The 25,334-nt window shown below is 37.8% G+C and overlaps 1 protein-coding gene across 2 annotated transcripts; it reads left to right on the forward strand.

Moving 5' to 3' along the window:
* The first annotated feature begins 5,259 nt into the window (after positions 1–5,259).
* Positions 5,260–25,046, forward strand: DCUN1D1_1 (DCN1-like protein 1). Of its 2 annotated transcripts, XM_012938199.3 has the most exons (7): positions 5,260–5,292; positions 11,248–11,452; positions 13,431–13,602; positions 15,409–15,545; positions 18,247–18,329; positions 18,944–19,040; positions 19,751–25,046. In XM_012938199.3, the coding sequence occupies exons 1-7, from the start codon at positions 5,281–5,283 to the stop codon at positions 19,834–19,836; spliced, it is 792 nt and encodes a 263-aa protein (XP_012793653.3). In that variant the 5' UTR covers positions 5,260–5,280; the 3' UTR covers positions 19,837–25,046. The 2 variants fall into 2 exon arrangements, with proteins under 2 accessions (XP_012793653.3, XP_051073278.1); XM_051211686.1 differs by lacking the exon at positions 5,260–5,292 and having other exon boundaries at positions 8,542–11,452; positions 15,409–19,040.
* The last annotated feature ends 288 nt before the right edge of the window (positions 25,047–25,334 follow it).

A 25,334-nucleotide genomic window follows, 5' to 3' on the forward strand; every position in this document is an offset into this window, starting at 1 on the left:
CAAAGGATTAAATTGGATTAGAAATCTAAATGAATTCGATAATGGGAAATGAATGGTATGCTGGTTTGTATAATACCTAAAGGTCCTGAATTTCCCTTTGTGTTATATTTTTTGGCGTAAACGGTTGATAATTAGTAAAGTGAAAGGAAATAGTTACACTGTCCTTCCTGGCGTTGATTGCTTCAGAAAACAATTTTTGTTCGTAATATGAACTATTCGCGAACAATAATACATAAAATAGTACAATACAATTTTGATTTCTAATTAATATACAGTCACAAAAGATTGATTATTTTTCAAGTTCATGGTTACTTATCAGGATATAACTATATTGTATGGTCTAACGTTTTTCATTTTGACAATAATCGCTACGTTAGTTTAGTCGATCGGCTAAAAATCTTTCCTGGATTTGTTTGGTACTTTAGGAGTCTCATAGTAAACTTAAAATTCATCTACGTATCTGTTTATACCCATAAACTGAGTTTTTAGTACTATTTATTATTCGTAAAATATACTGTTTGTGTACCTAGCATCTTTTGAGATCATTTTTGCCAAAAAATTAAGATATTCAACGTTTAGTGGGGATGGGAATTTATTCACTTGTATAAAGTATATGTGCCCGAACTTGCAATAAGTCATTCATACTTATTTATGTAAAATATTTCAAAAACTGACGTGGTCATATATATCCTATTCAAAATTATCGCACGATAAGTATTAATATGTTAGGCTAAGATACTTTATATTCACCTTGTATTCTGTCCTAATCACTTAAAATGACAGATAATTATTGAAACACTGAGAACCTAAGTAAACTACCTTCTACCATGCATTAAAAAGACTATACTTCTTTCTTTAAATAGATTAAACTCTGATAAGTTAACTGTCATTCACGTTATTCAATCAAATTCCATATTAAAAATAGCCTTCGGATAATCAAGAAATTACTTTGGATGAGCCGGTTATGTCTTTTGACATGAGATTATTGAGGCATTAATTATATCATGAAAAACGACTTTATCAGTATAGAAGATATGGAGATTGTTGAATATTGTTGAGATCACGAACCGATCTAAGTCATAAAACCACCGAAGGCCTGAAAGCTCGGTACTTTTAACACGTAGCATATATTTTATCTAATATACGTTTAACTTTTCCAATAGCAATATTGCAGAAGGTATATTTGACTGTATGTCTGACAACTAGTTTCACTTCCGCTCTCGAATTTATCTGCTATGTAAAATATAATTACCTCATCTCCTATTCGTCTTCTCCACTCAACGCTGTTTGATATATGGTGAATCAGTAGTATGGTGAATTCATTGAAAACTAATATTTCTGTATTACCTATAAGTCCATACTTCCTATCAATTTTTATTTGATCACAAATAAAAGCTCTGTCATTCATTTAAGTCAAGTTTTCATTTCCACTTTATATCCCATATAATTAGCTTCACTTTTTTAAACATTATTTCAATTCAGCCAATCACCTAATTAGATTTTATCGAGCAATCTTCAGCTGTTACTTCAATCTTAACGGTCTGCATATGTTTCTTCTACTTTTTAATAGTATGGTCTGTTTCATCTACTCTAATCACCAGTAAATTTAAAGTTGTTATAAATACTCTTCATTAGTGAACAAATGACCCTATTGGACCTACATATAAAACTACGTTCGTAAAACATTTTAATTGTGTATTTATTTGTACCAATTATTGTGCGTGTAGAGTGATTTGAAACACACTAAACGAAATAAATTCACTTTATTCCATAATACTTGTTGCTCCTCCTTTACAAAAATGAAAATTTTTCCAAAAGCATCAATATTCTGATAATAAAGAATAAATTCACTCTTCTCAGTCTTTTTATTCACATATAAAGTCACTTCAGTAAACAAACAGTGAGCATTTTAAATTGGATATTCAATATATAAGATCCAAATATTTTTGAAGTCATTCAAAAGCTAGCTAAGTTCCGAATCGTTTGGCTCATTTAGTATTATTTACTTTCCAAAATCAACTGTTGATTAAGATAACTACGTAGGTTTAGCCAAACTCAAAGTTTATTGTATTATGTAAATTTGCCGAGCTAATACTACAGGCAAAAACAGGTTCAAAAATATGGAAGTAGAAAATAGCAAAACGTGCAAACATCAACTAATTACATCTTTCTGACGCCAGCCAAGTGAAGAGCAGGAAAACCAAACTAATGGTTAGATGATTACCTGTCACCACTACTAATGCTCCTTAAGCTATGTTTGAATTTAGATTTATGAGAAAGGTTACTACTTGAACCGCGAAAACAAGAATTGTGATTTTTCTTCACCACTAGTAAATGAATATCTGAAAATGTCCAAAATAAAATTTACTAGGTTTGCTTAAACGATATAACTTTGTATTGATGACGGTTCATGAGGAAAGATGAGAAATTTTCCCCAGGTTGGAGATAGAAAGCGATAATACTCGGGATCTTATTTGAGTTTTGATCCTAATCTTCTGATTTTTATGGTCATGACCTGTAACTTTCCCTTTTTTAAACTGTTTTGGTGCATTAAGACAGATGCGTCAGTATCGCTCACTCTTATTCATTGATTACTCGATTGTTAAGCATAAAACTTTGCAATACAGACGCATTTGAACTATAACTTATCTCAAACTTCTTCGACGAACTTAACAAGTGGTGGTGCTCTAAAATCAATCCCAGTCTGAATAAAGTTACGTATACTGGTTAGGGTGATTATCATCCGTGTCCACCTGAAAAAAGTCATATAATGAAAACCCAGTAGTGATTTGAGGCATTAGATGTAAAACTATGGCGGATTATGAAATAATTACTACTAAAGGGCTTTTATTCACATGGCCCAATCATTCAGTCTTCAAAAGCTTCAGAAGTTTTATATTTTACACACTATACCTAACTGAACCAGAACATCATACGGAATACTAGACGTGGACCATATTTGCCGAAAGAGTGAGACGTTGGCTATTTCTAAAGTGATGTATGCAACGTTAGTAGCTGAACCCTTTGTCCTCTTATTAGAGAAAGGGTCACAAAAGTCAAGTGATTTCTTTCGTCTTATTGTCTAAAAACAATATTAGATCAACTTTATGTCTTTCTAGAATTAATTATTTATGGAGATCAAATAATCTTACTTGAGAAAACTGGATTATAATTTTTCAGTTGGGTAGTTAACGGCTGGAGCTTCTTAATAAGTGAGGTGATATTATCCTACATGGTGTTAGTGTTTCAGGGATAGTTACAATGATACCTGTCTGAAGAGCTAAAAAATTAGACAGCCTGATGTTTCTGTAGCTGAGGAACGTAACCTAGTGGTAGAGACGAGTTGGCTACCTAATATAAATTAAGCATATTGAGCAAATATATGGAGTTCAGCAATTTAGAAGCGATATGATACATCTATTTGATTTTTACCATACTTTTGATGAAAATTTCTCTTTCTTTATATTCCTAAAATAGGAGAAGGACGCCTAAGAGGAAGTATTCTGAGAACTTAATTGCTCGTCTACCTTATAAAATTCAAAACGGAAGTTGACTTGTACTGAATTTAAGTTGACAGAAATCGAGTTCGTATGAGTGGTAAATAAACCCCCAGACAAATAACTTTTTAAGTCTCCAATATTGGTACTAATCTCATCAGTTTTACTGGGCACTTCCTAGCTGAGGGCACTCGAGCAAGCATACGCACCAGATTATCGTTGGATACACCGTGCTACGCATCCCTTGCAACTAGTTAGCATAGATCACTTCTGGATATATTGACTATCTTCCAGAAATATCTTCCAACCTATTTATCCATGAATTCTGGTTTGACTGGCTTTTAGACTCTCGATTATACAAGTGTTACGAGTAACGTCGTTGTCAAGCAGTGAATATCTGTGACATCTTTGTGCATTTATAACTGACTGATAAATAAAACTAAACATCCATAATCTTTTGGGCGAAATGAATGGATTTCAGATTTTCAGTTCTGTAAATCGAACTGTTTATTGCTACTTCATTTTGATATCGCTTGACATACTTCGCGAAAAATCGTTTGAATGGTATAAACGCCCTTCTATCTCATAGCAGCATTATCCACTGATATGACAGTTGAAGCTACGTGTTTATATATACTTATGGCATTATAATCCATCATGTCACAGGAGCTTAACAAGTATTTTAAAAACACGGACAACATTAGTAAAGTCATGAGAAATAAAAGATTCGATGGTTTACTTCTCATACAAATAATATATGTAACCATCACAAAATTATATCCCTGGTATATTGGTATTCTGTAGAGGAAATTACTCTCTAAAACAAATAGTTTTTTTACATATCAGATAGTCAGAATAGTGGTCTCATGTTTACATCCCTCTAGCTTCAATCAGCTTTCTTTAGTTGTAACTCCTCTCACTCTTTTTCTACCTTTCTCTGATGTGATATAAGTGAAAGAGTCTGATACCAACGTCATATGATCCTGTTGAATACAGACATCATTCGTGATAAAAACGACGATTATGTTAAACGAAAAGATCCAAACAATCCAGATTCCGTTTAGCTCTATGAAGGCACAAAGTATTCGATTTATTCAAACCACTGGGAACACTAAATGTATTTGAGTTCATTATCGAAAAATATTTTCGAATAGCAGATAAACTAAAGAGACACACATGACAATGCTACAAGAACCATAATGTCAAAAACAACTTCAAAAAAGTACAAAATAAGCATTATAGAGCTTAAGACTAAGTCAATATAAAATACGTATGATTGCCAAAGTATGAGCCACACACACAAAACAACATTTGGTAAAAACTGAAAAAAGGAAATCACAACTCCGACTAAGCTCTCCTTCAAATTGGAAATCATGAGGCAGTATATACGTAGAATTTCAGAAAATATGAAAAATATGAACAGTGACAATTCACTGGCAAATATACCTTGAGAATAAGGGAGAACAACTCCTTTTAAAATAAACAAAAAAAATTCTAAAACCGCAAATAGGACAAAGTAATACATGTTACAGAAAAGCAAAACCTGTAAGAATGAAGAGGATCGCACCAAATGAACCTTTGAGTTACCGTCAAAAAGATCATCCTTCGTAGACATTTGAAAAAGTGCAGCGTCTACAGTTATTTAAACATACTTTCTACAGGCCGAAAACTAAATAATATGAGATTTATTGTCAACTTCAAGTTTATCTGAGGAAATGGAATTCAGTAGTTTTAGGAATAACGTATTATCACTCTAGCCGCCAATTTCAGTTTTTCTTTTACAATGGCTACCCAGGTTTGTCTCATCTTCCCCAGAAGCCTCATATTTTTGTGGCTCATTAATGACTACAAGTTAAGCTGTACTTGCTCATCACTCATAAGCTTTACTGTTTAAACTCAGATATATCCTATCTACTAACTACGGTGGTAATAACAGCATTCAACGTACCTACATAGTTGTCATAACTCTTCTCTGTTATGAAACGTTACGTTTGAATTACTTGGACTACTCTACTTAATGTGTATAGTTGCTGGTTCGTTGGATAAAATGTCGCAGTCCCTCTATCTTGAGGAAATTTTTGGTGTTTCCCCCAAAGTCATGAGAAGTTTGTTAGTCTTCCCCGAATTTCTGAGAAAAATCCTAGTGTTGTAAAATTGTGTGAAAATATCCATTAAAACCCCAAATTCCTTCGAACCTGGGAAAATTCTGGGGGTTTTGTACCATTTCCCCAGAAGTTTTGTATTGCGGCTTCCTCAAAAGTTCCCCAAGATAGGGAGTTTGGGATATTAGGATACGATGCGTATGTCTTGATGTGTGTTGTCTACATAAATCTTAAGAATGAGTTCTGTAACTTGGACTATCGAGTCCCCCTTAACAGCTTTACAACATCAATCCTTCATTCGAGATATTTTGGTGACTTTTGGGTGAACTTCAAGTAAACCCTGTCGGTTTCTGTATATGAGCATTCCATCAAGCCAAGGGAAGTGGCACCATATGTGTTACTTACTAATTTTTTGATACGGTAACTCGTTGTTTGTGTCAAGTCTCTGTTTGCACCGCTAATACCTTACATCAATGGCTGTATTAGAGACATGTTTAATTGAAAGTGCAGTTTGCAACTTATTCTCTATCCGTACTATTTTAATCCCCTTACCATTTCTCAAGCTTACTATACTTACTCTAATACCGCAATTATGTAGATGGTGTCTGTGATAGCAGCGCATAACTCAAATTATTAGTTCACAATACATTTTCCCTTCCAGATGTACGACTTTGTTTCAGGACTTACTTACTTACTTACGCCTGTTACTCCCAATGGAGCATAGGCCGCTGACCAGCATTCTCCAACCCACTCTGTCCTGGGCCTTCTTTTCTAGTTCCATCCAATTCTTGTTCATTTTTCTCATGTCTACCTCCATTTCTCGGCGTAATGTGTTCTTTGGTCTTCCTCTTTTCCTTTCGCCTTGAGGATTCCATGTGAGGGCTTGTCTTGTGACGCAGTTGGGTGCTTTCCTCAATGTGTGTCCTATCCACTTCCAGCGCTTCTTCCTGATTTCTTCCTCCCCTGGGATCTGGTTTGTTCTCTCCCACAGTACGTTGTTGCTAATAGTGTCCGGCCAATGGATCTGAAGTATTTTGCGTAGACAACTGTTAATAAACACCTGTATTTTCTGGATGATGGCTTTCGTAGTTCTCCAGGTTTCTGCGCCATACAGTAGAACTGTCTTGACATTTGTATTGAAAATCCTGACCTTGGTGTTGGTTGACAGTTGCTTTGAGTTCCAGATGTTCCTCGGTTGTAAATATGCTGCTCTTGCTTTGCCGATCCGCGCCTTCACATCTGCATCAGATCCACTGTGTTCATCAATCATGCTGCCCAAATACGTAAAGGTTTTTACATCTTCCAAATCTTCTCCGTCAATTGTGATTGGATTGGTGCATTCTGTGTTGTATCGGAGAATCCTGCATTTCCCTTTGTGTATATTGAGACCTACTGCTGCTGAGGCTGCTGCCACACTGTTCGTCTTCTCCTGCATCTGTTGTTGCGTTTGGGATAGAAGGGCCAGATCATCTGCGAAGTCTAGATCATCCAACTGCATCTTAGATGTCCATTGTATCCCGCGCTTCCCTTCAGACGTTGACGTCTTCATGATCCAGTCGATCACCAGGAGAAAGAGAAAGGGTGAGAGTAAGAAACCTTGCCTAACACCGGTCTTCACTTCGAACGACTTTGTCAACTGTCCTCCATGCACAATTTTGCAGTGTAATCCATCATATGAGTTCTGTATGATATTGACTATCTTCTGAGGCACGCCGTAGTGTCGAAGAAGTTTCCATAGTGTTGTTCTGTCCACGCTATCAAATGCCTTTTCGTAGTCAATGAAGTTGATGTAGAGTGATGAATTCCATTCAATTGATTGTTCCACAATGATCCGTAGAGTTGCGATTTGGTCTGTACACGATCTATCCTTACGGAATCCTGCCTGTTGGTCACGAAGTTGGGCGTCTACGCAGTCCTTCATCCTGTTTTACAATACCCTGTTGAAGACTTTTCCCGGTATTGAGAGAAGAGTGATGCCCCTGTAGTTATTACACTTGCTGAGATCGCCTTTCTTCGGTATTTTGATCAGAAGTCCTTTCCAGTCTTTTGGTACTTGTTCCTCATCCCAAATCTTATTGAAGAGAATGTGGAGTATCCTTGCAGTTGCCGCTACGTCTGCTTTTAGTGCCTCTGCTGGGATGTTGTCCGGTCCTGCTGCTTTGCCACTCTTGATTTGTCTGATGGCCATGCTGATTTCTTCAATTGTTGGTGGGCCAACATTGATTGGGAGGTCCGTGAGTGCTGCTTCGATGTTGTGTGGGTTCAGTGGAGCTGGTCGATTCAAGAGTTCTTTGAAGTGTTCTACCCACCTGTCTTGTTGCTCTTCAATGTTGGTGATTACCTCGCCTTCCTTGCTTTTCACTGGTCGTTCTGGTTTGCGGCGATTTCCAGAGAGTTTCTTTGTCGTGTCATACAATTGTCTCATGTTTCCTTCTCTTGCAGCCTTTTCCGCCGCCGTTGCTAAATCTTCCACATATTTACGTTTGTCGGTTCTGATGCTCCTCTTCACTTGTTTGTTAACTTCTGTGTATTCAGCTTGTGCTTTGGCTTTTTCTGCTCTTGTTCGACTGGTATTGATTGCTGCCTTCTTGTTCCTTCTTTCTTGAATCTTATCCAGTGTATCAACAGTGATCCATTCCTTGTGATGCTGCTTCTTGTGACCCAGGACCACATGACATGTTGAAGTGATTGCCTCTTTGATCCCCTTTCAGTTGCTCTCCATAGTAGTTCCTTCTCCATTGAGTAGATCATGAAAGGCCTGGAACTTGTTGCTGAGAACTATCTTGAGTTTGTTAGTATCCTGAAGAAAGGCCGTATTGAACTTTTGTGATATTGTCCGCCCAATCGTCCAGTGCTTCTTGAGTTTCAATTTCATCTTGGCGACCAGCAAGTGACGATCTGATGCTATATCAGCTCCTCTCTTGGTTCTCACGTCCTCTATAGTCCTCCTGAACGTTTTGTTGATGCAAATATAGTCGATTTGGTTTTGCGTGGTGTGATCCGGTGAAGTCCATGTGGTTTTGTGTATCCGTTTATGTGGGAATATGGTGCCGCCTATGACCAGCTTATTGAAGGCACATAGATTTGCAAATCTCTCACCATTTTCGTTTCTTTCTCCAAGTCCGTGTCGTCCCATGATGTCTTCATATCCAGTGTTGTCCGTTCCAACCTTGGCATTGAAATCTCCCATCAGAATGGTCAGGTCCTTTGTTGGGCACTTCTCGATGATTGACTGCAGCCTATTGTAGAATTGATCTTTAGCGTCTTCATTGTAGTCGTTGGTAGGCGCATAGCATTGGATGATGTTCATTGAAATCCCCTCTTTCTTTGTTTTGAACGAGGCTTTGATGATCCTTGGTCCATAAGATTCCCATCCTATTAGCGCATTTTGCGCTTGTTTGGACAGCATCAATGCAACTCCTTGTGTATGTGGTGCATTTTCTTCTTCATGGCCGGAGTATAACAGGAGCTCTCCTGTAGTTAGTCGTTGTTGTCCAACTTGTGTCCAATGTGTTTCACTGATCCCAAGTACCTCTAGGTTGTATCTTCTCATTTCTGCAGCAATTTGGAAGGCTCTCCCGGTGTCCCACGTACGAACATTCCATGTACCTAAATAAATGGTCGCTCTGGTTGTCAGAAGGGGCATCGGCCTCGTAACTTCCGAAGGAATTCGGCTTTCATCATGAGGCGTCATAATTCTTCTAAATGAAGACCTTCTGACTCCCAGGGCAGAGTTTAAAAGGTTTGAATATTTTTTTCTGGTTAGCGTTTTTTTAGCGACTCGGTTTTCTACGGGATGGGAACGCTAACCCCATGCCCAACCCTCCTCCTTTATCCGGGCTTGGGACCGGCAGTAGCCCCCGGAGGGACTAGTCTAACTTAATCATACTGAGTGAGATAGTTAAGGGCGTCATTCATTTCACTAGTCTTGAACGCCTCATCAGCCTTATTGGTTAGTATCTGATGAAATATCAGTACAGATTTATCTAAGCTTGATTGGCTTGGGCCACTTGTACTGTAGTCAGTATATCCGTCTGTTATCAAAGGCACGAGTACGCTGAGTTATTTGCTTCATAGTTAACAAACGGTTTTTAAAAGAACATTCTTCAGTTGCTAGTGTTTAGTCATAGGTGTCTTCTGACCACTAATGGAGCACGTTTGAACTACCGAGTAAGCAATGCTGGTGTTAAACACAGTATTAGGCTAATATAACAAGTCGGTAAGACTGTTTATCTTTATCAACTGAGATGGGTGAAATACTTGTCTGTCTAACCACCGCCTACTTTGACGTCTAATGTTGGTTGGTGTAAGAGCAAGTTGAGAGAGAGGCAGCCAAACCAAGATGTGATTTCAACCCATTAAGTCATGTACTGTTGCACTGTGCCCTGTTGGGGACCACACGATTATTGTGACTAATGATCAGGGGCATTGCATGGAGCTTCAGAATCAGGATTTATATGCTCTAAGTACATAAATAGAATACTAATGTTTAATTAATCCGATACTTTAAACATTCTGACGTTCGCTCAGTTTTAGACCTTGTATCCTATCGGGGTTTCCACTTAGCAGAATCCTTTACTTTGAATCGGTCAGAGACTGTAAAAAGAGAAGATTAATCTCATAAAAGTCAAATCCAGTAAAATCGGTATGCAATAAATGAGTGTGCATAACCTGTTGAAGTTACCCCCACAGTTCTTCGCATGACTCATTAAATTTGGGAAGAATACCTTAGGTAAGACAATATGCATTTTCAAGTCTGTGATTACACACTCAATGGAGGATGTAGACCCAATACTACCTTCCCTAGGTTTGAAATCTCAACCCCACAATTTTTCTGCTTCTCATCTCCAATTAAGTCTCATATGATTATGGTATCTAATGCCTCAGAAGCTACAATAAACAAACACATCTGTTTTGTAATTATCACAAGGAGTTAATATTCTTCCGAAATCGTCTGCTACTATTTTTTTTACTTCTGTACTCAATTTAATGCCTCAACACTATTCCCTGACCTACTTTCCTAACAACATTCATGGTTATACATCTATAAGTCCTCCCATTTTTCATTGTTTTAAGTCTGTCATATTTTAATTGGTAAGAGCTACAATGATAGTTGACAAAACATTGAAGCTGTGCGCAAGTAGGTTGTTTCTTCATTTCTCTTAGTCTAAGACATTATTAATGCTCATCTTTTTCAGTGATGTTCTCACTGGTCATGCAACTGTTTTTGGACATGGTAACAAGAATTTTTTTCTTCCTTCTTAACGAACCTCACTACGTTCCTTTCGACTTCCTTATTTCTAGAGGAAATTAGAGTAGACTGTTCTTAAAAACTACATTTTGTCTCGTTATAATCACTCAAGTGCTTAACATCCATGTCCAATAAACAATGTAGTTTCGCTCTTCAACAGTAGTAATACAAATTATCTGATTATAAGTATATTTTCCTGGTAACCACTATTTTGTCTTAAGCATTTTAAGGTCATTGCCGTTCCTATTATGTTCAGTAATTATACTTCATTTTAGAGCTTTTCCCCTTAGTAAATGTAATTTTACGTGGTAGAATGCTGTGTTTGATTTTATTCTTTTGAGCGTAATATTCCTCTCACATTCGTTTCCAGTCCATCTTTTTTGAATCTTGTTTTCAGTATAAACTGAGCTCCTCACAAAGAGATCGCGTAAAGAAGTTCAGTGCTATTACTCGAAGTTCTGATAAGGTTGCTATTGACTGCCTTCAGATGAGCAATTGGAGGTTAGAACAGGCCGTAGATTACTTCTACAGACAGAATCCAACTCCTCAAGGACCCACTATTAATGAGGCGAAAATTGACCATCTGTTCCAGCGTTATCGTGGTAAGCGTTAATGCGTTGAACACCTGTACTCGGTTTTCCGATGACGTTAAAACCTGAGAATGAACTATTGATTATATTTTGTGTTAAAGAACAACTGTACTCGAGTCATTATAAGCAAAGATGGATGGTGGCTTGCAGTGAAATCCAGGACGCGCGTTTCGTCCTATTTTGGGCTCGGCTGGATGTAACTGCAACCCAGAGTTGATGTTCACTTCGGGACTCGAAGCAAGTACCATTCACCTCAAACGCCTTCATGTTATTCACTTTGCTGCTGAGTCCAGATAACCACTACCTTGTGCAATGGGGTGAAGTTTTAGTTCATTTTCTATTGTTTGTTTGAATCTCCTCATATTTATTTATGTATTTAAACACAAACATTGGTACAAGGAGGCACCAAATAGATATACACCACATAAATCAAATGATTTATGTGAGGACTAGGATACTCGGAAGCAGGTGGTTCTCTTAGGGGGCCACTCTCTGACCCTTCGACCTAGAAGTCTAATCCACAAGGCAGTGGGGCAACTTCAGGAAATGCAGTCCCATGGTACCCGGTGGCCAACGATTGGTTCACATGCCTTGTTTCCTCAGGACCCTGGAGCTTATGTGCACCATTAGTTTGTAATGAGGGTTTTTCAACTCCCCTAGGTGGATCTTCCGTGTCCACCAACTCGGTTAAAGCGCCGGACATTCGCTTTTCGTCCTCTCAATTTTGTAAGCACCCCCGCCGCGAGAAGGCAGTGAACAGAACTTCCCTGTTAGTATTTGTATGCACGTGACCATATGAGAGCATTTGGGAAGGGCGAGCTTACTCTCCCCACTCTCGACCGTACCAAGACATTTGGGGGCTTCCCATTAATGTTTAGGACTGCAATTGATCAGTCTTATTGGTATATGTGCATCCCGTGCGGATTGCCTTGAATGTCGGAGTGACCATCAACTCTGGGATGCAGATACATCCGGCCGACAAGTCCCAAATAGGACGAAATGCACGTCCTGGATTTCACTTCTGGCCACCATCCATTTTTTCTTATAATGCTTGTGACTTAAGACAATATCGAGTCAATGCGCACAGGATTTACATATGCAAATAAGAGACTGATCAATTGTGCTTAAGCCACTTTACATATTTGGTATCTGAGGATATCCGGGTCCCACTTCATTTTATGAATGTCAGCATGACTTTGGGTGAAAGTTTTAAAGTGCTTGGAGTTCTGAAGCTCCAGTAAGTCAGCTTGATTCGCATCTTTAGAACACAACTGCTGGAATATTTTCAGAGATTTCTTCATGTTTGCTCTGAATTTATTATTCTAATGCAACTTCATTTTAGTTGGAATGGCTTCTAAGGGAAAAAATAATTGTTTCAATTAGGTCATTACTTTGATGTCAGTTAAATGAATTGCTATATCAATAACCCAACATATGTTCATTCATTAGTTGGCTTTGAATCACATGTTTTATCTTAAGACTAGTAATGCTTTCCAGATGCTAAAACTGGAATGTAGTTCGAAATTGCAATCTCACCGAAACTTCATTACAGACTAATATATCTTGACTGCTGATATATTCTGTGTAGCGGCGACATCTTAAGTATCACTAATTTCTTACTGTTTCCAAAGTTTTAAGTTTTTAGAATTAGTTATTACCGTATGTTGGTGTTGGACTTCTGATTCTCAGTTGTATAGAAAACTAAATCATCGTTTCAGAGGATTTGAGTTTCATTTACAAGTAGTCTCGATTTTCTACATGAATCGAACTTGTCTGAGAAATACAGCCATTTCTTGTAAATCCTTCGACGTTGACCCATATTTGTTTCACAATTAGGAATATTAGAATCATGTTTAGATATTATAAATCCAAGGAAACAATATCTCTGCCTCTGTAGTTATAAATAACTCCACAAATGTTTGGTTGGATGATATAAATTTTCTTGAACTAAAATTTATTGCCATTTTTTCCATTATATATTTCTGAGTAGATCCTCAGTGTCCTGATCGCATACTAGCTACAGGGATGGAGCTATTTCTTGTCACAGATCTCCATATTGACCCAGAAAGTTTAATCACTTTAATCCTAGCTTGGAAGTTTTCAGCAAAGACCCAAGGAGAATTTACTCGCGAGGAGTTTTTTCGTGGGTTCAGAGAGTTGGGGTAAGTTATCTATATAATACTTCAGGTTAAAATGTTATGTCTTGGTCAAATTTAATGGAAATCACTGCTGTCTAGTCGAGTTAGAGACTACTGTTAAAAATAAAGCTACCTACTATGCTTAATCCTATTTTAATAGATTATATCAAGATGGGATCACTAGGAATCATTACGAAATCTAGTTCTGTAACATTACGTGGTGCTATAACTGTTTCTCAGTATTAAGATCACGAACAGACGTAAGTCAAATAACCATTAGAAACCATGAGGCACCAGAAATCTGTTTCGTTTTGGTGTGGAACTCCTCAACCGTGCACACCCATGACCCCACCAGGAATCGAACCTAGAGCCCCCAGGTCTCGCAGAAAGCATTTAAGCTTCAGGCCACTAACCTCCTAAGATCCAGTAATCTGATATCTCAACAGGACACAACTGGGTGCAACCGATTATTATTTTAAATTAGTACATTTCATCTTCCCTTAATGAAAAAAACTAATAATAGGAAAACTAACACTGAAAATAATGATAGTCAATAATCAAAAGAAAAATAGACAGAAAATAGAAGACTTAAAGTAGTATGATATTTAAGGTTTTGAGTCTGTGTATTTAATCCATCATTCCCAATGATGTTAATTCATGACGTATAAATCCTTGTGAATTCCATCCGAGAAATCCACAGTTACTTACATAACTTAGATGAAAACTCAATGGTTTTAGCGCTCGATCATATTTCTTGGTCTAGCCAGACGGTGACCCTTTTTTATCTTAATCCTACCCTGTTTAGTAGATTGTTTAAACTCATATGGTAACTAGGCTCTCTTTCTATCCACCTCAATCAATGAAAGGTCACATTGACTGACTAACTTTAACTAACTAATGTATAATTGAAATTAAAATCACTCGTCTAGTAACAGATCTACCGCTCCGTAGTTTTTTTTGAAAGAGTCCATGGTCAATTACCTGATCGTACTTCAATGGTGTCTACTCTTTCCAGCTATTGTAATACGCATTTAATGAGTTAAGCCCCTTGAAGCTAAATGCCAAATTATACCGTGTAGGTGGTATATCAACAATACATTTTAAATTAGTGCAATTACAGTTTCAAATTATTTAGCTTTTTGGTCATATTGCTATTTAATGAAGGCAAAGTTGTATTCTACTATCTAGTATTCCTTGGCCATAATACTTCAATTGAATTCGAAGTCAGAACAAAAAATTGCGAACGAACAATATTTATCCAAATTACTTGGATAAGAAAGATGCAATAGTCGTGTGGTATTTGCAGAAGAAATAGCCAGACCATTACTTTCAAGTGGACATAAATCCCATCTAATTGATTTGAGGAATAAAGATTTAGTGCTAGACAGTTCTAGTAAGAGTGCTGATCTATTCTTTTGGATCTCCAGGACCATATTATTAAATAATCCCCCATATTATTAAGATGCAGACAAGTTTTCTGGAGAAGCCTTTCAAGAAGATTTGACCAGGCAAACTGAAAAAATGTTGACTAAAAAAGGAAAACCAGTTAGACATGTCGTCCTGCTATTACAAGATTATATAGCCTCCAAAAAAGAATGTTCTTGTATGTTCTATGCAGGATAAGAATAACTTCGCATTATGCGACTACTAAAATAGCTGAGACTTTACGGTCGACTAGAAATTGTGTTGCAAATATAGCAATTTAGAATTCTTAACGTTTTGACTCGACATATAGATGTAATTAGAAGACTTCATTTGTTTCAAACTAAGATCTAATTGTTGAGATACACAAATAATGTACTTACTGTACTCTTTATTCCTTTGTTTTAGGTGTGACTCAATCAGTTCCTTGCGTAATAAACTTCCTAGTCTATTAAGTGATATAGAAGACAAACAAAATTTTCGTTCTTTATACTTATTCACATTTGGTTTCGCTAATTTGGATAAACATGAAAGTAAATCATTAGGTAGGTAGATTCTTGTCTTCTATTCATTTAAGTAACTTTTTATGGTAGTTATTGTTAATATTGAGTATTCGTTTCAAAATTTATTCATAGCGTCTCCCATTATATTAAAGATTTGAGCACTAAAAGTGATTTACCAAAAGGCACAAATTACCGGCTACCATCAGATTGTATTTCAAAATGTTTCTCTACTTTTCTGTAAACTAGTTCTTTTGGTTCAAGAATTGACCCTCCGAAAAATCATCTTCAGTTTAGCACCCAAATGCCCTAGTACGGTCGAGAGTAGGAAGAGTCAGCTCTCCTTTTCGAAATGCTGTCACATGATCACGCGTGTACAGCCACTGCCTACGCCTGAACATCGATTACCACGACGCGCAGTGCTGACTAGTGTTGGGAATGGTTGGAAGAAAGTTAGGGACGGTCAAACCGAAACGTGCCATCAGTGCTTGAAGTCACTAACTTCTAGTCTTAGCCATGTTGGTAGATGCAAACTACTTGGTTGGGGTCCGCATGACTGTCGTAACCAATGGTTGGAGACTCTGGGTAACATGGCTCAGAATCGATTACAATGGCGTAGGTGTATATACATTTTGTCTTCCCTTAAACTATGAGATTTAAATTATTTCATATCTTTCTACGAAATAATTCTTTCTTTCTGCACTATATCCTCACATAAAATCCTTCCTTTATAGATTACACAATTGAGTTAACTGCTTCTATGAATCCGGTGCTCGTCTTGCTGTACTATAGAGGTGTGGCAACTTGGACCGATGCATGTATATGCCTGGTTCTACGTTGTAACTGACTGACTGAGCCACTACCAGGAAGTCCTACTCACTGCCTTCTCGCGGCGGGGGTGCTTACAAAATTGAGAGGACGAAAAGCGAATGTCCGGCGCTTTAACCGAGTTGGTGGACACGGAAGATCCACCTAGGGGAGTTGAAAAACCCTCATTACAAACTAATGGTGCACATAAGCTCCAGGGTCCTGAGGAAACAAGGCATGTGAACCAATCGTTGGCCACCGGGTACCATGGGACTGCATTTCCTGAAGTTGCCCCACTGCCTTGTGGATTAGACTTCTAGGTCGAAGGGTCAGAGAGTGGCCCCCTAAGAGAACCACCTGCTTCCGAGTATCCTAGTCCTCACATAAATCATTTGATTTATGTGGTGTATATCTATTTGGTGCCTCCTTGTACCAATGTTTGTGTTTAAATACATAAATAAAAATTAGGTTCACATATTGTATCACATTTCTTATCCGGTTGATGATAATCATTGAAGATAATGAATTTTTCATCCTATGCTCCTAACCTCATAGATCAGAAAACTAACATTTCATTATAAGTTAAGGTATTTTGTGTCACTTTAATCTTCTACTTCGCTTCTTAAGAATTTTATCCTTTAACTCGGCAGCTCGGCTCTGAAGGTTCTGTCAAATTTCGACTATTGTAAATCAATAAATGATCAAATTCCGAAACCACATGTGCCGCTTAAACTCTTTCTTCAACGTTCATACATTGATGTACATCGAATAACAAGCAGGTTTGGCTATGACTCTGTATAGGTCTCAATACCAAGTTTGGACTTGATAGTTCCAAAGAAATTGACCATTGGGTAGAAAGTCAATGATAAACATATTTTTGTGATATCCCAATGAGTAGAAATTTGTATTTCTGACGTTTCGTGACTTTACGTTAGTCACTTCTTCAAAGTAAATATTGTTTATTTATTTACTCGGGAAAAGTGACTTACATTAAGTTAGAAATACGTTCCAGTCATCGGAATATTACAAAAACATATTTACTATGTCTTATTCAGTGTTCACTATCACAATAACCTATACTCAAAATTCTAATCATGGACTACAAATTCATTTTTCATCTGTAGATAGGAAGATTATATTGCATATATGTGCTCATCCGGTAATCCTTGGGCATTGGTATCCAGTCCCACTGACCTCATTGTTGCATGGAGCCTCAGAACGGAGGTAACATTTGATCCTCGCTAAAAGTCGTCTATATGTCCTTATGATAAACTGTTCGATCTGTGTGAAAATTTGCGTATGTGATGTAGATTTCTCCTTTGGCCAATATTTCCTGCTAATATTTTTATTTCTATGTTATATTGTGAGCTACTCGTTATTTTTCTTTACTAATATCTTAAATTACAGTCCATCTGTAATTTATCCTAGGTATTTCAGCTTTTCATGCTACTTAAAATTTCACTCTTCCTTTCCAAACTACATTCTTTGAACTTTTCACTGTCTTTGATATCACTCTTATCCACATTTCTCTGATTTTCGTCCTATTGATTTAAACCTCACTGTGTTAGGCCAACGCATATATGCACTAGGACAGTCGTTGTGTATGACTAACTTAAAGATTACTAACCAACCGTAAAACAGTTAAACTTACATCCGAATTTGTCCCATAGTAGTTGGAATATCTAATGCTTAAATCAGCAGTTTGTGAAATGATGGTTAAGGTAATCAACTTTAAACCACAAAGTTTTAAATTAGAACCACGTTTCACCTACTATTTTTGAACAACTAATTAGCATCACATTTAGTATGGCTCAATGCCAAGTATATAAGCCTCTACCTAGTGAATGGGTTAATCTAAATCAGTAAGCTACCATTATTTCCTTTTTTTAATTAAACTTCTTTACCAGTATTACTTCATTGTGCGTGTATTTGTTCATAGTTCTTCAGTACGCTATTCCCTACTGGGAAATTCTTCTACGTGGTCGATTTTGTCATTTATCCCTATGGTTTAAATTCCTTCAAGTAAGTCATTTCATAGACCAATACATTAATTGAACAGTTGTTAGATGTATTTAATTGACGGTAAATTAAAGCGAATTCTTTAAATTTTCACATTTTTTTATCTACACTATTAGTGAATTGAAATATAAGTGGGACGTAATGCAACTTGCTTAATTCCCACTTTCCTAATGTCTAATTTGAGTAGTTGCTCATAGTATTTCCTAAAAGAATTCAGTTCACCGACCACAAAAGATACACTTTTTATGTGATGGCTAATATGAACACTAGATTCTCAAATCAAAGTAATGAGTTTCAGCACGAAATTAAAAAGTTGATAACTGAGTTACTCAATCATTTATCGACAACTGGAAGAGTTTCCAATATAATATTGGCTCTATAAACTAAATCCACATTGTTTATTAAAACATATTACCAGTACCTCGGCCTATATTGTAAGCAGGTCTTGCAGATATATTTCTTTTGTCTAACTACTTACTGATGCATTTTAAATGGTTTCGACTAACAAACTTTTTTTCTAGTTTATAATTTGTGTTACTGTTGAGTATTGTATACATTCTCACCACTGAACAGCCAATTATATTGACTTATCGGTTTTTTTGTCTTGATATTTCTAGGAACATCATAAACGTCCAATTTCTAAGGACACATGGGACCTTCTTCTAGACTTTGTTGAAACAATTTATCCTGACATGTCTAATTACGATGAAGAAGGTATATAAAGATTATATTTATTTACGCATTTTTCAAAAGATTTATATCGAGCACGGATACTTTAACAAAAAACTACCACTAACCAAATCAAAACTTTGGTATTAGGTAGTTGAATGGAAGTAATCATCAGAATATCGTGATCTAGCTTTCATACATTAACCATCAATACATCTTCGTTTCACTGAACACGTAGACACATTGCACGATACCACCAGTCGAGGAACTTTACAGTCTTCTATTCCAGTAATGTTCGTAAATAAATACGAGCCCATGCACTAGGTTAAATAACTACACTTATTGTTATTGTTGTCAATACTTCACAAATGCCTATACTGAAGTCTGCATGAAGCAGAGTCCCTAACTCAATTGACTAAGTGCATGTATCTAGCCCGTCGCTCCATCCGGGCTGCTCCACATCTAGATTCTGATAATGAGCTAAACTCTTATTTATTAAATGCCAGGATTAAAACTGATTGCGTAACAAAACAATAGAATGAGGATTTGAGTAAGAATATTTGAATGTGTGGCAAATTACGTAATGTTTGAAACTTCTTGATATTATGATACAGTGTAGTAAAATTGTACTTAATTGATCCAATGATATCTTTATGGTGCTTGATTCGTCTCATATCTATATTCATTTTCCTTGGTAAGAATCATTTCCTGTTTTATAGTTGCTTTTCACTTCAAAAATTATCTTTTACCTACAGGTGCTTGGCCAGTACTGATTGATGAATTCGTCGAATGGGCAAAGCCTCAAGTTCAGATGGATATTCCACTAACAAACCACCCATGATCTTATCATATAATTTCGGGATGATACTTATTCTTTTTGAAATATGCAGCTATGTTAACCTCACATTATTTTCAGTTAGAACATTTGTAAAGCTCGTCTTATCTTTCTTCTACAACTATCTTTCTCTTCAGGTTTTCTCCCTATCTTTGCAAATTATTTAGTTACGAATAAACTCTCACTTTCAATGTGTAGTCTGTTTGTGTATTCAGTCATGGTTCTCTCGAAAATTTTATTGGCAATTAGCACCGGTGAATTGAGGTAAATTCACATCGAAATATATGTGAGACCAGTCTCAGTCCAATTAACCGTATGCTACATCACTTTACTTCATATTTCGTACATTATTCAGAATTTCGAGTCAATATTTTGTTGTCTTTCTTTTAAAGGTGTTCAGTTATTGGCTAAAAGATCAGTATATTAAACAACATACACTTAAGAATATTATTCTTTGTCGTTTGCGTTGTTAAACTTCCAGAAAGATTAGTACTTCACATATGTACCTAGTATACTTAGCACTTCGTTTTTCTACAATGCTGTAGGTTATTCTATCAAACTACAGTGTTAGTGCCAACTAATATTTCAATCTGTTGATGTACGCCTCATCCCTACATCACCTCCTATCCAGGTTATTTTTCCACTGCACATGTCCCCAAAATTTCTTGTCTTGGCATCTAACATGTAAACTGTATAAATTTTGTTCAAATATATATTATATTCTTATAAACAATTTTTATATCGCCTTCACTGTTCTATTTACCACCACATTCCTATTTGGTCGAACAGCCGGATTTCTCAGTTTGCTTACTTAATCATAGTGAACAGGTAAAACCTCGACTTAGCGAACATCGTTGAATGCATAAAGACTGAAATGGGTATTATATGGCAACACTAGTCAATAAAACATAAACATCTATTTTTGAACTATAGATATAGGATGATGGTAATTGAGAAATGTGCTCTCGGGTTTGATCTATACAAACGACTGTTTGTTTCAGCTACCGTCTGCAACAATCTTGTTCTAGTACTTCCTTACTTACGCCTGTTACCCCTAATGGAACATAGGCTACCGACCAGGATTCTCTAACTAACTCTCTTCCCGACTGCTATTCATTCTTTTGCTGTCTGCCTTCTATGCTTTGGTCTTCCTTTTTTCCCTTCGCTTTGAGGATTCCAGGTTAGTGCTTGCCTTGTGTTGCAGTTTGATTTCCGTAATGTATGTCCTATTCACCTCCAGCGTCGTCCTAATTTCCTCTTCAACTGTAATCCTGTTTGTTCTCTGTCACAGCAGGTTGTTGCTGATGGTGTCTGACCAACGAACCTGCATTGTTTTGTGTAGGCAGTTTATAAATGCTTTTGCTTTCTTGATGATGATTGTAGTTCTCCAAGTTTCAGCTCCGTACAATAGAACTGTGTAGAAATTCGTATTGAAGACTCTAAGACTGATTTTGGCTGACAGCTGTTTTGAGTTCCAGATATTCTTTAGTTGTAAGAATTCTGTCCTTGTGCCGGTCCGTGCATTCACATCTGCATCAGATCCATTTTGTTTATCAACGATATTGTCTAGGTACTTAGGACTTTCCACCTCATTCAGAGCTTCTTCACCAAATGTGATTGGGTTGGTGTTCTCCATGTTGTATTTGAGGATCTTGCTTTTTCTTTTGTGTATGTTGAAGGCTACTGCTGCTACACTGGATGTCACCGCCTGGATTTATTGGTGTGTATGGGATAGAAGAGCTAGGTAATCTGAGAAGTCCAAACCGTTCAGTTGTATGCAAGCCATCAAATGTATTCCATGCTTCCCCTGAGATGTATAGGTCTTCACAATTCAGTCAACCACCAGAAGAAAGAGGAAGAGTAAACAGCCTTGTCCGACACCGGTCCTCACTTAGGATGCAGCTATCCTTTATGCATGACTTTGCATTGTAGTCCGTCGAATGAGTTTCGTCGGATGTTGACGATCTCAAGTACACCATAGTGTCGAAGTCGCCATGAAGTCCTGTCCACGCTGTCGAATGCTTTCTCATAGTCAAGGAGGTTGATGTATAGTGAGTAGTTCCACTCAATTGATTGTTCAACAGTGATTCGTAGTGTGAAGATTTGATCTGTGCACGGCCTGTTGATCTCGAAGTTAGACGTCTACTCCGTCTTTCATCCGGTCTAGCAACACTCTGTTGAAAACTTCTGGTACTGACAGTAGTGTGATACCTCTGTAATTCTCACATTTGTTCAGATATCCTTTATTTGGTATCTTGATGAGGTATCCTTCTTTCCAGTCTGTCGGCGATTAACCTCCCTCGCAAAGCCTTCTGAAGAGAGTGTGGAGTGTCTTTGCAGTTATCTCTACGTCCGACTTAAATGCTTCAGCTGGTATGTTGTCTGATCCCACTGCTTCTCCACCCTTGATTTTTCTGATGGCCATCCTGATTTCTTACATCGTTGGTGGAGTGACACCCATAAGAATGTCTAAGTGTGTTGCTTCGGTTTGTAGTGGGTTCAGTAGGGCTGGTCTGTCCGACAGTTTCTTCAACGTTTTCTACCTACCTGTTCCTCTGTTCTTGAATTTCAGTGACTGTCTTGCCATCTCTGTCCTTGATCGGTCTCTCTGGTCTACCATATTTCCCTGCTAGCTTCTTCATTGTTTCAAATTTCCTTCTCTTGCAGCTTTTCTCGCTGTCGTTGCTAGGTCTTCCATATATTTTTTTCTTGTCAGTTATAATGCTCCTCTTCACTTGCTCGTTTGCTTCTGTGTATCCAGCTTGTGCATTGACATTCTCTGTTCTTGTTCGACTGTTAATTGCTGTTTTCTTGTTCTTCCTTTCCTGAATCTTGTCCAGGGTTTCCATAGAGATCCATTCATCATCATGATGCTTCTTGCGACCCAGAACCTCTTGACACGTTGAAGTTAGTACTTCTTTGATCCCTTCCCAGTTGTTCTCCATAGCAACGTCTTTCAGTAAATCTTGTAAGGCTTGGGACCTGTTGTTGAGAGCTATCTTGAATTCGTTTAGTTTGTCAGTATCTCGAAAGAAAGCTATACTAAAGCTTTTTAATGCTGTTTCTCCAGTTGTCCAGTGCTCTTTAGCTTCAGTTTCATCTTGGTCACTACCAACTGGTGGTCTGACTATATCAGCTCCTCTCTTTGTTCTCACATCCTTTCTTATAGTAGCTGCATAAGTGCCAGTGGGGGTGTGAGTGATGAGATCAATGCACGTATAGTGAAAACCAGAGCGGCTTATGCCAATCTGGGCCACCTTTGGCGCCTTCGTGATGTTAGTCTGGCTGTAAAAGGTCGGATCTACAACGCGTCGGTGAGAGCAGTTCTGCTCTATGCTTGTGAAACCTGGCCTCTCCGAGTTGAGGACGTTAGACGACTCTCTGTGTTCGATCATCGCTGTCTCCGAAGGATTGCTGACATCCAGTGGCAACACCATGTCAGTAATGCAGAGGTTCGGCATCGTGTGTTCAGGCACAGAGATGATAATTCAATTGGTGTCACCATCTTGAAACACCGTCTTCGGTGGCTTGGACATGTTCTACGAATGTCGCCGAGAGAATTCCACGTCGTACATTATTTGCCGACTCTGGGACTGGTTGGAAAACGCGGAGAGGTGGTCATTGTATGACATGGTGTCGTAGTATGAAAGAAAGCTGCAAAGGACTGGCTTCTGTTGGTCCTTCACGACTCCCTGGTTGGGGTCCGAGAGGTGGTGCTACACAGTGGCTAGAGACGTTATCAGATATGGCTCAGAATAGAAGCCAGTGGCGATTCTGCTGTAACCTTTTACTTTCTTCATAAAAAGTGGTTGTGTCTTCCTTAACTGAAAGATTTCTTCTGATTGTACCTTTCCGTTCCCTCATTATTATTATTACTACACTACCTTACACCAACCTCTTCGTTATTGTTCTCTTTTTTTACGCTCCTTACCTTTTTTTCTTTTCGAATTCTCATTGTTTTGTGTGGCGCATATATATTGGCGCTCTCTTGTACCAATATTTATGTGTTCAAATAAATAAATATAGCGTCCCATGATACCTTTATGTCTGGTCTTGTCTTTTCCGACTTTGGCGTTTAGGTCTCCCATTAGGATGGTCAGTTCCTTTCCTGGGTTTTCTCTGACTGACTGCAGCTTCATAAAACCGATCTTTATCGTTTTGTTTGCTATCATTGGTGGTCGCATATCACTGGACAACATTCGTCGTAATCCCCTGTTTTGAAAGATGCTTTGATGATCCCGGATCTATGAGATTCACAGTTGACTGATCACTGGATGGTGATCAATGTCATGTGTGTCAGGTCCTTCTTAGTGCAGATTGAATCCTATCGATGTGTCCATCAGTCTAGGTGAATAGGCATTGCATGCATTATGCGAAGAGACGTTACCACTGTGCATTAAGAAGAGCTTGACACACATGACATTGATCACCACCTAGTGATCAATCAATTGTGAATATATCTCAATCCTACAGGGGGTCAGTCGTGGCCCGGACAGTCCAGTAGTAAAGTCTCTGCCTGTGAAGCCGGATGACACGGCATCGAACCCGTCAGGGAGCATCAGTCCCCTCAATATTACAGGTACATCTTGCTGACGGGCGCCAAATATCACGAAACTTGGGCCCAGGGTTTTTTGTTGACTGCCTCCAACCACCATCTTATCTACGAGATTCGTGTTTCTTTAGGAAGCATTAATGCGATTTCTTGTGTGTGAAGCACTTTCTTATTTATGGCCAGAGTACAATGGCACCTCTCCCGAAGCTAATCCTTTCTGTCCAGCTTAGGTCCGATGGGTTTCGCTTATTTTGCGCACCGCCTATTTGTATCTCATTTCCGTAGCTATTAGACTGGTCTCCCATATTGTCCAGACATTCGATGTGCCTACATTAATTGTTGCTCTGATTGTTAGAAGGGTCATCGGCCTCGTGATTTTCAAAGAATCTCGGCTTTCACCATAAGGTATCAGAATTCTAAATAAAGATCCTTCGACTCCCGGGGCGGACTTTAAATGGTGTTAATGATTTTCTCCTCCTCTATCCCGGCTTGAGACCGGCAGTAACCCTACAAGGACTACGTGCGGAGTTTGTCCCAATACTGTTTAATTGTATTTATTGACCCGAAAGTATCATAGTCAAAATATCAGTTATATGCTTTTGAACTTTATTTTAAAAGCTGCAATGTTTATGAATAAAGAAGTATCTTCTTACGATGTTAGTTTTCAAGATACCCATACTTAGGAAATTCTGTCAGTTGATTAGTTGCAATACACTTAGTCCCTGTAATCACTTTACACTAATTTGTCATAGTATTAAGATAATAGTCATTTGGTCAATGAAACAGTTTCCCTGTCTTATTGCATTAAGGGTTTGTCCTGATCTCCATATCAAAATGAGTTGTGTATTTCACAGATTAACCTCTTGTGATACTGTTGTTAATGATCTTCAAATATATATGTTTGAGTGCTTACCTACAACTTAGCTGAATGGGCACGGTTTAAATATGTTCT

This window comes from Schistosoma haematobium, chromosome 1 (assembly GCF_000699445.3).
Source record: "Schistosoma haematobium chromosome 1, whole genome shotgun sequence".
Classification (NCBI taxonomy): domain Eukaryota; kingdom Metazoa; phylum Platyhelminthes; class Trematoda; order Strigeidida; family Schistosomatidae; genus Schistosoma; species Schistosoma haematobium.

Excerpts from the sequence above, each read along its gene's own strand:
- DCUN1D1_1 (XM_012938199.3), top strand. Across the intron at positions 11,453-13,430 it reads TCTGTTCCAGCGTTATCGTG|ATCCTCAGTGTCCTGATCGC; the intron begins GTAAGCGTTAAT and ends ATTTCTGAGTAG. Across the intron at positions 13,603-15,408 it reads CGTGGGTTCAGAGAGTTGGG|GTGTGACTCAATCAGTTCCT; the intron begins GTAAGTTATCTA and ends CCTTTGTTTTAG.